Source organism: Malaclemys terrapin, chromosome 6, assembly GCF_027887155.1.
Source record: "Malaclemys terrapin pileata isolate rMalTer1 chromosome 6, rMalTer1.hap1, whole genome shotgun sequence".
Classification (NCBI taxonomy): Eukaryota; Metazoa; Chordata; order Testudines; family Emydidae; genus Malaclemys; species Malaclemys terrapin.
The window spans coordinates 46,039,053-46,056,874 of record NC_071510.1 but is presented as its reverse complement, the minus strand read 5'-3'; the positions used below and the strand labels follow the sequence as shown (position 1 = coordinate 46,056,874).

The 17,822-nt window shown below is 43.1% G+C and overlaps 1 protein-coding gene across 3 annotated transcripts in view; it reads right to left on the bottom strand.

The window, feature by feature from the left end:
- The window catches only part of AOPEP (aminopeptidase O (putative)), a 408,370-nt gene that overhangs the window by 204,681 nt on the left and 185,867 nt on the right, over nt 1-17,822 (bottom strand). For all 3 annotated transcript variants that reach the window (XM_054031546.1, XM_054031548.1, XM_054031547.1), the window contains exons 13-14: nt 13,616-13,659; nt 2,292-2,352 (exon numbers count right to left, since the gene is read on the bottom strand). In XM_054031546.1, coding sequence (XP_053887521.1) covers nt 2,292-2,352; nt 13,616-13,659 — 105 coding nt within the window. The remainder of the gene's footprint in view (nt 1-2,291; nt 2,353-13,615; nt 13,660-17,822) is intronic.

Sequence of the window (17,822 nt, the reverse complement as noted above, 5' to 3'; positions counted from 1 at the left end):
AGATGATCTCTTGTACTAATAAGAGTCATTGTGTAGGGTGCGTGCTGGCAGCTCAGTAGCTATGGCAGAGCACAGCCCTAAGGATGAAGGTTAGCAGAGGAGCAGAGCCACCACCCTATACCTTCCCAACCTCACACCTCCTGCACTGCTCTAGTACACCCGCATTCCTCCCCCTCCCCGCTGCTCCAAAATCACCACTACACCCAATATTCCCTAGGTCAGGACCAAAAAGGTGATAAGAATCTGAAAATGTTATGAGCAGCTCATGTTAGGGGACCTGTCTATCAGAAACAACAAATGAGCCAACAATTTGCTTTCCTTTGATCACACTCAGTTCCATTGTTCAAGAAACCCGTGAAGAGTATGAGTTATGATTACATTACCCTAACTGATTACTATAGTCCTTCATCTTCCCTCTATTTAATTAATGCTGATTTCCTTGACAATACTTCTAAAGTAAAATCAGAATCTGCATGTGGATTTTAGAGTACTTTAAAATGTCACTCTTAAACCAGATAGCTTGGTTTCAGGGCAAAACTTCCAAAATGCACCCCTGCAGAATGCAGGCAAAAGGGCGGGGAACATGCATAACATATTCTCTCAAAGCTACCGCTGGTAGAGCTCAAATTCATGGTGCATGGGTGCAGCTCATGTTCAATGAGCAGTGATAGTCACCCTGAGCCACCTAATTACTGAGATACCACATTGCCTGCAAACCTTCTGGCTTCCACAGAGCCCTAATCTTGCTGTACACACACATTTCACTTTTTGTAGGTGTGACAAAGTGGGAATGGTCATAATGTTTTCACTGAATACTGTGTGGGTGCCTCAGTTTCCCCTATGCATTTCTTAAGTATCTAGGTGGTGGGATAAGGGGGTGTGATTGTTGCAGAGCCCGAGAGGGCCAGTGTGATGGTGTCTGCACAGATAATGGCCGACACACTGATGGCCTGGGCCCCTCCTCTGCAAAGGTGCCAACTGAAGGTGTTGGAGAACAAAGGGATCAGGTGACCTCCTGGCCCGGGAAAGAGACAAAGGCCAGGGGAGGGACTGGGGAGTTTCAGTTTGGAGCTGGCTGGGGAAACAGAGGGAGCGCCCCAGGGGTCTAGCTCCCTGCCCCCCAAGATGGACCTGACTGAGAAGGTCCTGTTGTCTGTACCTACAAGCTCTGTTTTGGACTGTGTTCCTGTCATTTAATAAACCTTCTGTTTTACTGAGAGTCATGGTGAATCGCAGGAAGTGGGGGGTGCAGAGCCCTGACTCCCTCATACTCCGTGACAGTAGGCACTTCAGTTGGCATGTGCTGACCTGGAGTTATAAACTTTATCCTTAAAACCTTTTTCAATATTGCTTCCCCAAGGGGACAGTGGGTACCATGAACTGGTTGAGATAAATCCCAAGCACCTGAGGTCAGTTTGGGAAGAATCAGCACCATAGTTTGAGCCTGAGGTGTACACAAAAAGAGTTAGAAGAACCAGGTGATTTTGTGAAATGTTTTTTTAGGCGGACTCTCAGGAGACCCTGGCTCAAATGACCACAAATTTGGACCACTAACACAACCAATCACCCTCAAGAGGCACAGCATAGAACTTACAATAGTCAACCTTTCAACAGAAAGTGATGCTCAACCTTATATGGAGATATACCTATCTCATAGAACTGGAAGGGACCCTGAAAGGTCATCGAGTCCAGCCCCCTGCCTTCACTAGCAGGACCAAGTACTGATTTTGCCCCAGATCCCTAAGTGGCCCCATCAAGGATGGAACTCATAACCCTGGGTTTAGCAGGCAAATACTCAAACCACTGAGCTATCCCTCCCCCAACCTTAACTAGAGCAGAGGTGGCACTTCTCTATAACACACATAATTCATGTAACAGATTGGGAAGATCTGTGATCAATACTCAACATTCATGAAATATCAAAGTACAGATAATTTAATATTTATTGACGTTACTGGTGTCAGCAGGGCTGTCACGGTAATTCACAAATTGACATCGGCAAACAGTGCTCCTTACATGTAGTGAACCTCATTACAATACCTTACAGCACACCTTCCAATGATCAGAACATTTAATAATAAAATAAGGTTTCAAAGATTTTCCTTTTGCAGCTTATTTGCAACTGATAAAACTGTAACTGATAAAAAGGTGAGTCCCATTCTATACAGTATGCAGAGCAGATGTCATCAAAACAGAGATTTATTTTGTGCCATACCTGTGATAATAGAGGCAGGGATTTGAACAAAAAGTCATTATCTGAAATTTATTGAGAAAAGATACTTTGCATTTACCTTTGGTATTCCAGAAGTGTCAAGCCAGGCCTGGATGATATTTTCAACAGATAGCCCGTACCTTTAAAATAAAATTAAACTTGTTTCATGAAACATACCTACAGAAATATGTACATTTTCTAGAGAAAAACATGTTGTGTAAAAACAGAATAAAAGCCTTGTAGACTAAGCAGTAGTTTATAATTCAGTTCTTGTTCTTTTTAATTAATAACATTACCAGAGATGACACTTGCAAATTAAGACAGATCTGATTTTAAGTTTTTCAAACTAAAATGATTAATTCAGTGATTATGGAAGCTGACAGAAAAAGTACAAGAAGCTAAGCTGCATTTATGAAACACATAAGCATGAGCAGGTGCTCTATGGTTCTGTTTGTGTGGCTTTTCTGTTTTTCTTTTCTGAGAAAAAAAACAAAGGGAGCAAAATGAACTGGAGATTGTCAAAATCAGTATTTTATTGAGGGAGCAACCAAAATAAAAGGAAAAAATGCCAGAGTTAAAACTGACATGAAGTCTGAACTGCCTTAGATTTATGGACTTTAAAATGCACTGCTGGACTTAAATCCTCCTTAAAGTTGGTAAGTATCCAATATATTTGGATGTCAGCTTTTCTCCCTGATAACATTTATGGTAAAATCACAATGCACTCTGAAACCATAACTGCTAAGAAAGGAAACAATCTGTCACATTTGAACACAGTGGGACTGAGTTACTCATGTACATAAGTGTTTGCATGATGAGGACCTAAATTTGCATCCTAAGTTACATGTACACTTGCCTGCTTCTCTGGATACTTGTCCATGTATTGTTAGCAGACGTACCCTGGTACCCATACTGAGCGTCCACATATGCTGTGCCCGTCACAGTTGTACACTGTGCACAGGCATATACTCATGTCCACACTGCCCATTTTTAATATGTGACGGTAGTGCTATCATTTCAGGGACAATATCCCACAGTCCTTTCTGTCCCAGGAAACACTCTGGGAACTGCCTTGCTACATGTAGCTGGTACTGTACGCCACCTTCACACATTTGTCAACGGCAACTTCCGGTAATCTCTCCCTTCTGCCAAACTTCACTGAAGACATGGAGCAAATCCCTGATGGTATGATTCTGCTTCAGCTTGTAGGACAAATATTCATGCAGTCCAGTACCAGATAGTGGACAGGATGGGCCCAGAAAAATTTGAGATGCCTAAGACAGCTGACCAAAAAGGTAAATAGAAATCCACTGGAGTCCCATGGAACACACGTTGAATGCTGGGATTGCAACAGTATGCCCATGGGGGGAGTGCTGCTTCTATTCCTAGAGAACTAGCATGGCGAGGTGGAAACCTGGGATGATGACCATTTGCTACAGAACATCTGAATGAGGAAGCAGACCTTCACAGAATTGTGCGAGCATCTTGCACCAACCTTCCAGCTCCAGACCACTCATTTTCAGAAACCCTCAACAGTGCAAAAGTGGGTGGCTATTGCCCTTTGGAAGCCGGCAACACCTGGCAACCTGATTGTCAGTTGCAAACCAGTTCTTGGATGGGAAGTCAACTGTTGGGGTGATGGTTGTACAGGTTTGACATACTATCAATACTGTGATCTACCCACGGGTAGTTGCCATAACCAAGGCCTGGTCTACACTAGGAGGTTATGTCGAATTTAGCAGCATTAAATCGAATTAACCCTGCACCTGTCCACACAACGAAGCTATTTAGTTTGACATAGAGGTTTCTTTAATTCGATTTCTGTACTCCTCCCCGACGAGGGGAGTAGGGCTAAATTCGACATGGCCATGTCGAATTAGGGTAGGCATGGATGGAATTCAACGCTAATAGCTCCGGGAGCTATCCCACAGTGCACCACTCTGTTGACGCTCTGGACAGCAGTCTGAGCTCGGATGCTCTGACCAGCCACACAGGAAAAGCCCCAGGAAAATTTGAATTCCTTTTCCTGTCTGGCCAGTTTGAATCTCATTTCCTGTTTGGACATCGTGGCGAGCTCAGCAGCACTGGCAACGATGCAGAGCTCTCCAGCAGAGGTGACCATGGCACTTGCAGAATAGAAAGAGGGCCCCAGCATAGACTGATCGGGAAGTCTTGGATCTGATCCCTGTGTGGGGCGATGAGTCCGTGCTTTCGGAGCTGCGATCGAAAAAACGGAATGCGAAGATCTACGAGAAGATCTCCAAAGCCATGACAAAGAGAGGATACAGCCGGGATGCAATGCAGTGCCGCGTGAAAATCAAGGAGCTGAGACAAGGGTACCAGAAGACCAAAGAGTCGAACGGACGCTCCGGATCCCAGCCCCAGACATGCCATTTCTACGAGGCACTGCATTCCATTCTAGGTGTGGCCGCCACCACTACCCCACCACTGACCGTGGACTCTGAGGATGGGATATTGTCGATGGCCGCTTCCTCGGAGATGTTAGCGGACGGGGAAGATGAGGAAGGAGATGAGGAGGACGAGGCAGTCAACAGCGCTTACAACGCTGATTTCCCCGACAGCCAGGATCTCCCCAGGCGTTAACCCAGACCCTGAATCAGGGGAAGGATCAGTCAGTAAGTGTTTTAAACATGTAAACATTTATTTTGAACAGAACAGAAATATTAACAATGGGTTTTTCATGATTAGTTTGCCCTAGGCGCTTAACGTTTTAGTCCTTGGCAGTGCAACTACTGCAAAAGAATCTAACAATGTCTGGTTTATCATGATTAGTTTGCCCTAGGCGCTCTACTTTTTAGTCCCTGCCAGTGCAGCTACTGGAAAATAAGGTCTATATGTCTGGGGATAGAGCTGAAATCCTCATGGGACATCTCCACGAAGCTCTCCTGGAGGTAATTGGAAAGCCTTTGCATGAGGTTCCTGGGGAGAGCGGCCTTATTGCGTCCTCCGTGGTAGGAAACTTTTCCGCGCCAGGCTATCATCAAGTATTCTGGGATCATTGCCTCGCAAAGCATGGCCGCATACGGCCCTGGTTTTTGCTGGCGTTCACGCAGCATGCGCTCTTTCTCTGTCTCCGAAATCCTCATCAGAGTGATGTCGCTCATGGTCACCTGCTTTGAATTAGGGGAATGTTAGTATTGGGACTGCTTGCCTGTTCCTTTACATAACTGTAACCGGCGGTTTACAGCCACGCGGTGGAGGTGGGAGAGGGGCAGCATACAGGGATCTTTCCCAGGGACAGCCGCGAGGGTGTGGGACAGGGCCAGAGTTCGTGCTTGCCGGATTGCAGGCAGCAGGAACTGGCCAACGCTAGGAGCATTGCTTTGAACGTGAAAGGAGGGCACTGCTATAAATTAAGCTTTAAGCAGCGAAAAGTCTACGGCTTACCATGTCAGCCTGCTACCCGAATTCCACTGTCCTGCCCCGCTTGTCTGATCTCCACTGCAAGACCCCAGGCAATGAATGTGAAGGCCGAAAATTCGACCTTGTCCTGAGTGCGCATGTGATAGGTGCTGTGCATGGTCTTCTTCACAGAGAAAGTCTATGTTCATTGTTCACAAAAATGTATCTTTGTGAGGAATTCACTCCCTTTTTCCCATCCCACAGCTGCAAATGTCTCCCGACCTACCCCGGCATCCCCCTCCCAGAGGCTGGCGCAGATTAGGCAGAGAAAGAAAAGAACACAGGACGACATGTTCTCTGAACTTATGGGCTGCTCCCAAGCCGAGGCGGCCCAGCAGACCCAGTGGAGGGAGAACATGTCACAATACCAGCGATCACACAGCGAACGGGAGGAGAGGTGGCGGCAGGAAGACCAGCAGGCGACTCAAACGCTGCTTGCCCTAATGAGGGAGCAAACGGACACGCGCCGGCGCCTTGTGGATGTTCTGCAGGACCGGAAGCAGGAGGACAGAGCCCCGCTGCAGTCTATCTCTAACTGCCCTCCCCCGCCACAAAGTCCCATACCCCCCTCACCCAAAGTCCCAAGAAGGAGGGGCGGCAGGGGCCGTGAAAACTGTCACTCGACCCCTGCAAACCGCTCAAGTACCAGAAGGCTCTCATTCCCAAAAATTTGAAAAGTCCTTTCCTTCCCGCCTCAACCAAGCCCCCGTCCCAGTTTCGTCCCCTAACTGTGTAGTTGCTAATAAAAAATACATTTCTGCTAATTACTGTTTCCGTCATGTTCTTTTAGAGGTGAGTGTGTTTGAAGGGGGGAAGGGGGTTGGTAATTGGAGAGGACAGTCACCTTTACCAGAGTACAGACACGGGGGCAGGTTCAGCAGAAGGTCACACACACATTGCAGTCACTAGACACCCTGGTCAGTCTGGGAGGTGGTTTTCATGTTCTGTGGGGGGGGGGGGGGGGGGCTATGTGACTTTGTGGCGGGGAAGGGCGGTTAGAGCTCTTATGCAGCGGTCCTTAGCCTGGATCAAAGAGCCATGCAGCAGGGGATCTGTAACCACCCTCCCCCGCCACAAAGTCACATAGCCCCCACACACAGAGTCCAGAAAAGGAGGGGTGGCAGGCTCCGTTGAAACAACCAGTCCACCCCTGCGGACCGCTCTAGGAGCAGGAGCCTGTCATTCCTCGAGTTTAGAAGCATCCTTTCCATCACTACGCCTGCTCCCCACCACAGTCTGCATCCCAGTTTCAACACTTTACCGCGAAATCCGTAACAAAAAAAACCGGTGTTAATTAACAAAGTTCCATTTATTTTATTTTTGAACGTGTGTTGGAAGTGGGGGAACGGGGGGAACGGGGGGAACGGGGTATGTAACTGCAGAGGATAGTCAACATTAAGTGGGTAAAGAAACGGGGGCAGGTTCAGCTTCTCTTTAAACAAACTTAATAGTCACAGGTTACCCTGCTCACTGAGGAACCTAGCTTTCAAAGCCTCCCGGATGCACAGCGCGTCTCTCTGGGGTCTTCTAATCGCACGGCTGTCTGGCTGGGCGTAATCAGCAGCCAGGCTATTTGCCTCAACCTCTCACCCCACCATAAAGGTCTCCCCCTTGCTCTCACAGAGATTGTGGAGCACACAGCAAGCTGCAATAACAATGGGGATATTGGTTTCGCTGAGATCAGAGCGAGTCAGTAAGCTTCTCCATCTCCCCTTGAGACGTCCAAAAGCACACTCCACCACCATTCTGCACTTGCTCAGATGGTAGTTGAAGAGTTCTTTTTCAGTTTCCAGGGCGCATGTATAGGGCTTCATGAGCCAGGGCATTAGCAGGTAGGCAGAGTCCCCAAGGATCACTATAGGCATCTCCACATCCCCAACAGTTATTTTGTGGTCCGGGAAGTAAATACCTTCCTGCAGCTGTCTAAACAGACCAGAGTTCCTGAAAATGCGAGCGTCATGAACCTTGCCCGGCCATCCAACGTTGATGTTTGTAAAACGTCCCCTATGGTCCACCAGTGCTTGCAGCACCATTGAAAAGTAGCCCTTTCAGTTAATGTACTGGCTGGCCTGGTGGTCCGGTCCCAGGATAGGGATGTGAGTTCCATCTATAGCCCCACCGCAGTTTGGGAATCCCATCGCGGCGAAGCCATCTATGATGACCTGCACGTTTCCCAGGGTCACTACCATTGACAGCAGTAGCTCAACGATTGCGTTGGCTACTTGCATCACAGCAACCCCCACGGTAGATTTGCCCACGCCAAAGTGGTTCGCGACTGACCGGTAGCTGTCTGGCGTTGCAAGCTTCCAGAGGGCTATGGCCACTCGCTTCTGGACAGTCAGGGCTGCTTGCATCCGGGTGTCCTTGCGCTTCAGGGCAGGGGACAGCAACTCACAAAGTTCCAGGAAAAAAGAACAGGAGTACTTGTGGCACCTTAGAGACTAACAAATTTATTAGAGCATAAGTTTTCGTGGACTACAGCCCACTTCTTCGGAAAGTTCCCTTACGCATCCTAAAGTTTCGCAGCCACTGTGATTCATCCCAGACCTGCAGCACAATGCGGTCCGTGCTTGTTTCCCAGGCCTAGAATCGCCGTTCCACAGCATCAACATGACCCATTGCCACCATGATGTTCACGGCGCGGGGTCCCGTGCTTTGTGAGTGGTCAGTGCCCCTCTCAGACTTAATGTCCTCACCGCGCTGCCTTAGCCTCCTCACCCAATTTCTCAGCATCTGCCTCTGAAAAAGGTGGATGATAAGGTGCGAGGTGTTGACAACGGCCATAACTGCAGTGATGGTCACAGCGGGCTCCATGCTCCCAGTGCTGTGGTGTCTGCGCTGTCACTCACCAGAAATGTGCGCGAAGCCTTTGAAAAATCTCCCCCATCATGACTAGCAGTTTTCTAACCCAAGAAAGTAAGTTAATAAAAATCTAGGAGACAGGATCTACTTGTGTAGCCAAGTATGTTGAAAAATTGGAAATTTATGAAGACATGGAAGGTGGTTACTAGGTCATAGTTATTAAAGTTACAAATAAAGTTACAAGCTATACTTAGTCTGTAGTATATTATGGAAAATGTAGCTTTACTTTTTATCTTATATTTGTTTTGCGGAAGCAAATGAAATAACAAAAGTCAAAAAAAGCCAAAAGTAATAGAAGTTAATTACTCAAGAAGACTAGCCACACAGAGCTCAAGCAGCTACAATTCTGATTTATCTGGAGCTGATGAAACATACCCTCTGTAACAGGGGTTTAAAAACACTGAGACTTTGCATGGCTCACATATTGCACAGATATGAATAGGATCAATTTACATTGGGGGCTAAAGATCATGAGTCCTGGAGGCAACAACGCTACTGGGAGTTATGATCAAACTTAATGCAGTATAATGCACAGGTACAAGAGAAAGCAGCTTTGGGTTTTTTTTGTTTTGTTTTTTATGATAGCAGTGGATTTTGAAGTCAAACAGAAGAAAATAAGATACTTCAATCATGTGTGAGAAACATTTCAGGTTTGCTGGGGGAAGGCCAAGACAACCTGAGCCTCTGGGACAGACCAGTCCACACTAAACAGGAACGCTCAGGAGGGCAGACTCAGCAGACTGAGGCAGGCACTGATATTAAGGCCTGGTCTTATCTAAAACTTAGATTAACCTAGCTACATCACGGAGGGCTGTGAAAAATGTTGTGCCCTAAGCACAGTACATAGGTCAACTTACCCATAGTGTAGATATGGCTAGGTCAAGGATTCTTCCATTGACCTAGCTACCTCCTCTTGGAGAGGTAGATTACCTACATCAACAGAAAAACCTCTTCCTCTGATGTAGTCATACCCTTAGACATTTGTTAGTTGCTCTGGCCCTTAGTCCTTCATACAAAAAGTTCCTTAGCAGAGAGGAGGCAGACCAAGGAGCCTGCAAATATATAATGCCCTCTACCCTATCTGGTCCTGGCCTCCTATCAGAGGATATTGCCCTGGAGGAGAGTTTTCAATAGCCAAGGTCCCTTCAGAACTGAGCCAAGGCAGAATGTGAAGCAGTCCTCTAAACCAGGCACTTAGGCTATGTCTACACTTACCACAGTGTATAGACTACAGGCACTACATGTGTAGCTACACGCTGCAGTGAAAGGCAGGCTGTGTCCACAGTTGTCACTGTGGCAGTGAAAAGCTCTAGAAGGGGCAGGCAGTGGGGAAAGGCTCTAGCACTGGGGAGCTGCCAAAGCGTTTTCTCACTGCTGGAGCCTTTCACTGCAGCAGGGAAACGCTTTGGCAGTGAGGAAGCGGCAGGACACTACACTGCTAAAAATAGCAGTGTAGATGTGCTTGGGTCTGTAGAAAGCCATGTAGGGTACATACCCTGGGGGTTTAGATGTGTAGGGAACTCTACTCACATAAGCCATGCATCACCACTTACACTATTTATACCCATGCTAGCTGGGTGTGCAGAGTCTGTACTCTCCATGCATAAGTATAGACACTCCTTAAAACGATCTCTTGTAGCTCTGAAAGGAAGACAAAATCAATGGGGATGTCACTTGGGAGGTTGCATCTGAATGGAGAAGAATCTCTTCCATGCAGTTGCCGATCAACAGGTATCAACTGAAAAATCATCTGTGACTAAAAATTAAAGCCCTCCTATAGTGGAGGGAAACTCAAACTTTGGTGCAAGAGTCCTTTAGACCTCACCTGATGTACTCAATAACAGAAAAATAATTAGCATTATTCCAACATATAAACTATATAAAATTGCCATGTTGTCATATGACTGTTTTCAGTCAATGATAATCCAGGAATTCTCATTGCCAAAATCTACAATAGATCAAATTCTGTTTTCAGTTATACCAGTACAACACTATCGTCGACAGTACAGGCAGAAGTGAGGGCAGGAGGGTGGCCTAAATTTATACCATTAAGCATTTTTATAAGGGCCACCAATTCATCACAAACATTAGAAGCTGTGGGTGTTTAATACCATCCAACTAGTGGGCTTTTCTTAGTATTAAAATGATATTTGATTGGGTTGGGTAGATCTGCCATTTTTGTGCAAAGAGGCTTTTTAGATTTAGCTCTTATGTTTAAATGCATTTCATTCCAATCCTGGAAATCATGTGTGATGAAACATTCATCAATGGAAGATGTTTAGACAAATTTAATTTTGGAAGAACAACGAAGCCTCTTCTGCTCTTGCTTTTTTACCCTAGTTATTAAGGTCTACACAAATCATAACAGAGAATGTCCAGTAATAGAAAAGCATCATTACAACACACAAGGAATAAAAGCCTGCTCTATGTACAGATGACCTTTTTTTATTCTTGGCGTTACCACTGATCTCTGCACCCAGTGTGATTTTGGCAGTAGACAAATACAGGTATATCATATGTCTGGTTACAAAACAGATTACCATGAATCTGAAATTCTGCCTTTACATTCCACAGGGGTATGCAAGAGCAACTGGAGCCACACTTCATTTGCAGTGATCTTACTAAAAGTGAAAATATCTTGGCACATATCTAGATCAAAAATTGGTTTCCTTGTTCAAATAACACTTTGCACCAAGTCTAAGCACCGGGAAAGTGAGAAATGGAAAAAAGAGCATATTGTCATTAAAATGAACTAACTTCCCTAACTAGACTTCTTATTTTTCCTGACCATTTTTGAGCTAGAAAACCACTTCTTGTTATTTAAACAAGTATTATTCCTGAGGTATTTTTGGAAAGATTAAAAAAAAAAAAAGAGTCTGGGCTAGATTCACAAATTCCAAAGCCAGACCACTGTGATCATCTAGTCTGACCTCCTGTATAGCACAGTCCATAGAACTCCCTCAAAATAATTGCTAGAGCAGATAATTTAGAAACACATCCAATCTTATTTTTAAAATTGTCAGAGATGGCGAATCCACCGTGACCTTTGGTAAGATCTTCCAATGGTTAATTATTCTCACTGTTTAAAATGTTTGCCTGATTTTCAGTCTAAATTTGTCAAGCTTTGACTTCCCACCATTGAATCATGTCATATCTTTTTCTGCTATATACTAAACTCATGATGCCACATAATAAATAATCTGGTTCTTCCCAATATTAGAGACAATTTTTAAATAGCTGATATTTAACCCCTGGGTTACAGAAAAGTAGCACATTCACAATGCTTTTGGGGAACCCACCTTACAAGGTACTGAAAACATCCTGACTTACATGGGAAATGAGGATGCTCAGTAGCTCACAAGTCCTGGAACACGAAAGAATAGCAGAAATTGAAAGTTTCATTTCCATAATCTTTTCTTGGACTCTCCAAGGTGTAAAGCAATTACATAACCTTTGAAATGCCAGTATCTACAAAATGTCCACATTTCAGAACACGTATCCCCCTACACTACTTTTACCACACATATCTCTTTGGTAGTAGACTTGCATTCAACTGAAAATATGATAATTGTCAAGATGCTAATGCAAATGTTTGTTGGTGGTCAACAGAAGACATCCCCTTTATCTTCCTCACTCTATTATCTCCAATGATCCTGGGCCATGAAAATATGGTAGGGGTGGAACAGACTGGAGAAAGTCATATGTCTCATCAGCGTGCAGAGTGTACTGGCCCTTTATTTCCAATACACAGCAGAACTATGATCAGTAAAATGATTCAAACACATTTTATTTTGACCACTTTGCAAAAAACAAAGCAGTTTATGGTCAAACCAGCTCCCAAATATTTTACAGGACCTTATGTAATAATTAACCCTTTTACAATAAAATACATCATTTTCTCTCCTCCATATTTATGACTATGGAAAATAAAATTCAATGGCACCAAAAAGGAAAAAAAGGGTGCTTGGTAATATCATTTTTCTTGGTTGAAATGTAAACATTTTTTAGAAAACACTTCAAACTTGATAAAACTTAGAAATATTGCCAACTTGTGTTCTCAGCAATGGTCGAGAGTTGGCAGTTGGAAAGACATATTAGTTATTAAATTATTACTCCCCCTATCAGGAGGTATAAAAGATATAAAAGTCCTGTGAGACTTTGTAATTTTGATACTGGCTCTAACATACTGCTCATCAGGAAGCAGGTTTAATCTGAAGTTTCTCAGATACTTTTAGCAGCTGAATATACAAGAATAAGAGTGCAAGAAATTAGAATGAAGACTTCTAGACCTTCTGATTAAACAGTGAACCAAGCAGTTATGACAGTTTATAAATGGAAAAATTTATGGACCATATGAAGGGATACTGATGTTCAGAAACATGTATGCAACTTTCACTGAGAACAGTGGGATTTGTGCAAATATCTCAGAGAGCTACCTTGGCCACTAGGCTTTATCAGCTATAGGCAACAATATTTCTTCCATTTCTGTTTTTCCTTTTGCTGTCTAAAATACCAAGCAACATCTTCTGTTTACTTTTCACAAGATCAATTTTTGTTTCTTGTACGCTGAACTGCTGTTCTCCATTATCTAACGATGAGCCAGATTCTGATCTCCTTACACAATTTGAACTGCACCTCATTCCTCAAGAAGTCCCACTGGAGACAAAGGGGATTATTCATGGAGGAGACAATGGGGATTACTCGTGGAGTAAGATGTACTTGTACTTGAATAAGGATAGAAAAATTTGAGCCAGTATTTGGACACTGGCAGTTGTATGGTTTTAGGGATGGGTGATTTTGTAGCTAAAGTACAGAACAGGGGTTATTCAGAGCTCTACTACAGACTTCCTTATGTAACCTTGGGTGAGTCACTTGGGGGAAAATGTTCAAGGGTGCATAAGACAGTCAGGCACCTAATTATTTAATGTTTAGGTGCTACATAAGTGTGATGTATCCTCAGTATTAACAGTACTATTAAAATATCTTTATGCTTACCTTTCCTGTCAGGGGTGTGTGTAATACTAAAACCCCCTTACGGATATCTCTGGTTGGCACAACTCATATTTAGAGCTGATTTCTACTCCCTTCTTTATCTTTTCTAACCTGATTCTCACATACCCTTTTTGTTCTGGGATGTCCTCCAGCAGCATGTAAAGAAAATCCTGGAAAAGGAACAAAAGCACCACAATTAATATCTCTATCAAAAGATTACACTGTGTCTATGTCACTAGCAATAAAATTTAAACAGCTGCAGACAGGAGATTGATAAGAAAGAAATGTATGTCTCATCTATATTATTACTTTGTTCAATTGTATAGATAACATATATTTTGTCTGTTAATTTTCCAAGCCAGTCAAGCTGAAAGGTGTTACAAGTTAAAAGAAAAAGAACCTGAAAACACTGCTCACTGTTTTAACACAATCCTACATTCTGTCTTTATTGAATCTATTACACACAACAACAAAATTACATTAAAAGAACTTAAATTAAGGTTGCAAATTTTAGCGCCCAAAACTTAGGAAAAGTTAAGAAATGCTGAAATTAAGGCTACCTGTGCAACCTTACTTTGGCCTCCTGATGTGTCTGCATAATGATACAGTCTTTAATTAATTTAATTTTTTCCCCCAAAAGGCACATCCTCAAAGTGTCAGGCAACCTTAATAATAGATGGTGCAACCAGCCCTGCCTAGAAAAATACAGTTCATTCTCTTTATAAAGTTACCCCTGGCACACCAGAAGTATTCTGGCACTCATCACTTGAAACATAATCTCATTCTTTGTAACAATCACTTTGATACAGAATCACTTTGATACAACACACTAACTACTTGGGCTCCCACAAGCAGTTTTCAGGAGAGAAGCATTATTAAAAATAACTCCCAATTTTACCGTCTATTTTTAACTAGCAGTAAATCAAGTTTGTTAATATTAAAAGTATCTTACTGGGGACAGGTCTATTAGCCTAGTGATGCTGTGCATTGCAGCACAGATTGCTTAGTATGATTCCTGAAAGTGAGCTCTTGCTCCCTTGGCAAAGAGTGTTGTATTGAAGGCAGCAAGTTTGATTCCTAGGGAATGGGAGCACCCTGTTTTGCTGAATACTCTTGGTAGTCCATCGATCCGATGATGACAAATCTGTGTAGATCATCAGTTGTTGGTCTTATGGTGTGCCCTCTGATGGCTATACAAGCCAATTCTAAAGGTGCACATTTTGCTGCAGATGGTGCATGGGAAGTTCGCGGTCAGTGGATTGTGCGCTGCTGATTCTCTGTGACATTGTTCGCGTGCCTCTTGTAGACGCCAGCAGCAGTCTTCCTCAAAGGCGATGCAGGTATTCCTGACTGTTGCACGCCACTGTGTTCTATCGCTGGTGGCGTCCTCAAGGTCCCTAGGTTTGATACTGCTGTATTGCAGATTGGCTTTGATGGTGTCCTTGTAACGTTTCCATGGACGACCTATATGCCGGATGCCCTGAGAGAGCTCACCATACAGAAGCTGACGGGGGATTCTGTTGGCATCCATGCGGCTGACATGACCGGTCCAACGTAGCTGTGACTTCATTATCATTATTTCGATGCTTGTCATCTGGGCTCTCTCGAGCACTTCGAGATTGGGCACTTTGTCTTGCCAGCGGATCATGATGTTGCGGAGGCAGCGCATGTGAAATGCTTCAAACTGCTTGATGTGACGCCTATATAGTGTCCATGTTTCGCACCTGTACAAAAGAGATGAAAGAACAACAGCTCTGTACACAAGCAGTTTTGTTGACATCCAGATGTTATGGTGATTTAAAACTTTGACTCGCAGACAGCCAAGTGCCTGGTTTGCTTTGGATATTCGTGCATTGATCTCATTATCGAGTGATCCATCACTGGATATGACACTACCCAGATATTTAAAGTTCTCCACTACTTTCAGCTGAGTGCCGTCGATGGAGATACTCGGGACAGAAGCATTTGATCCAGGTGCAGGTTGATGGAGAACTTCTGTCTTTCCGAGGCTGATAGTTAGTCAGAAAAGTTGCGAGGCCTCAGCAAACTTGTTGACAATGTGCTGAAGATAATTTTCAGTGTGAGCCATGAGGGCACAACCGTCAGCAGAGAGTGCCTCAAGAAGGAGTTTCTGCACTGTCTTAGTCTTTGCATTCAGGCGACGGAGGTCAAAAAGTGAACCATCATGCCGGTGTTTCAAATATATACCTGGGTCCAGATCTTTCACTGCATGGTTAAGGACACATGCAAAGAACAGGTTAAATAGGACAGGAGTGAGAACACATCCTTGTTTCACGCCGTTGGTGATGTTAAAGGGGGCTGATGTGGCTCCGCCCTTCCTGCCAAAGGTTGCCGATCCCTGTGTTAGTGAATGTGAGAATCAGAATGTGAAACTAACTGGACTGAAGTAAAACTGACATCTATTTCTGTGTTCCAACCTCAATTAAGTGCAAAAGCAAACAAAGGCTCCAATCCTGTAATCTGCTCTGCAGAGGGGGTCGTTGAGCCCCATTGACATCAATGGGTATTCACTCAAGCTGAGAGTCTTCAAACATGGCAAAGCTTCCAGGACTGGGGCCAAAGGGTATAAATATATTTCAGGCCCTGATTTCTTTAAAAAGCAATCCAGAAATGTCTATGCACAAAAATGCTCAGACACTGGCATGTCTACATTTCCACCTCCAACTGCCACATTTGTATGAGCAAATGAGCAGAACAAACACATAAGTATTAATTTGCAGGTGTAGATACCCATTTATCATACAAAATTGTGGTAATAGCTTGGGTATAGGTAAGTGTGCATGTGTGTGTATATGTATATACGTATACCTCGGCCTCTATTCACTGAAAGTTTGCCTTTTAAAACTTTGTCATAACAAAATCTGGGATTTAAAAAGTGTTGTTTGTTTGTTTTTAAGAAAGACTGTTTCTGTGCCACACCAAATTAGAATGCAGGAGTAGTACAGGTCCTGAGTATTATTATAGCAGATGGAACTGTATGAAAATGAAACTTTGCAAAAAACTTGATTCCTAGTGTGTTCTTTTTCCACCATCAAATTAAACAGTAGAATTAACTGCACTAGTGAAATCAGGAACTTGTACTCATTTCTATTTATTTCTATATCACTCCATTCATTATAAAATTTTAATTCAAAGCAGTTACTAAATGAATTCTCCCATATAAAGTAAAACAGAACATTTATTTTTAAATCCTGCTAAAAGATTCCAGACTTGCTTTACTCATCTGTTGCTAATTCAATTAAAATAAACAAAAACTACGATTAGAAACATACTAAGCAATGGCAATCAAAATGAAGGGAAAAAAGCAAACTGATTAATGTTTCACATCTGAAGTCATTTCCTTGCACCTGCAGCTCTCATCTAGGAAAAATACTACAAATATCACTGAAAACAAGACTTGTATTCAGAAAGTAGATAATTATTTGCACTGTGAGTTTTTACTTTCTCTCTTCCTCAGAACTCTTAATGCTGGGAACGCTTACAATTGTTTTGGACAAGGCAAAAGTACAACACCATATTTAAATTTACCACTTCTGCCTTTATTTTAAACCTCTTATTGCTTCAGTGGCGACAGAATACTGTACTTATTCAAGAAAGAACCTGAATAAGAAAAGTTGGTAGAAAGTTTTAATGACAGTAATTACTTCTGATATCATGTATGCCTAGCTACAATTAAATGCCAAATACCTAAACAAATGCAACATTAAAGTTGAGATTTTCAATACACAGAGTCAAGAAATTCAGAATTAACCATAACTCTGCCTCCTTGCATTTTTATTACATAGTTATACAACAAAGATGGACCAATAGAAAATACTACTTATGTGTGTCTAGAAATGTACACCGATTGCTACCTAAGGGTAAGATCAAACTCCTACTCAATCTTTCCAGTAACTTTGGATTTGGCCTCCAATGAACTGCTGAGAAAGTACCAGAAGTGTTGCAATGGCATTGTGACTCATTCCAGCCACCTCTGATTCCCAAACATAGACACTTATGACTGTTCAAAGCATCAAACTTTAGTGTGTCTTACTGGTGTAAGAAAATACACTATGATTGATGCATTTTTAAGAAAACATCCATAACTTTATTATTTTAAAATCAAATATCTTCAAACAAAGGAAAGCACATTTCTCAATCTTGACTAATCGCATGGCCAAGTTTGAAGTTTTAAGACAAAGTCTTCTTTGAGTTAATTATATTTAAAAAATGAGTCTTGAGAAATCTTAGATGAAAAATGCCATATATTCACTCTCAACTCAAAAATGGCTCAACAAATTTTTATCAAACTACTACGAACATTTGCTTCTGG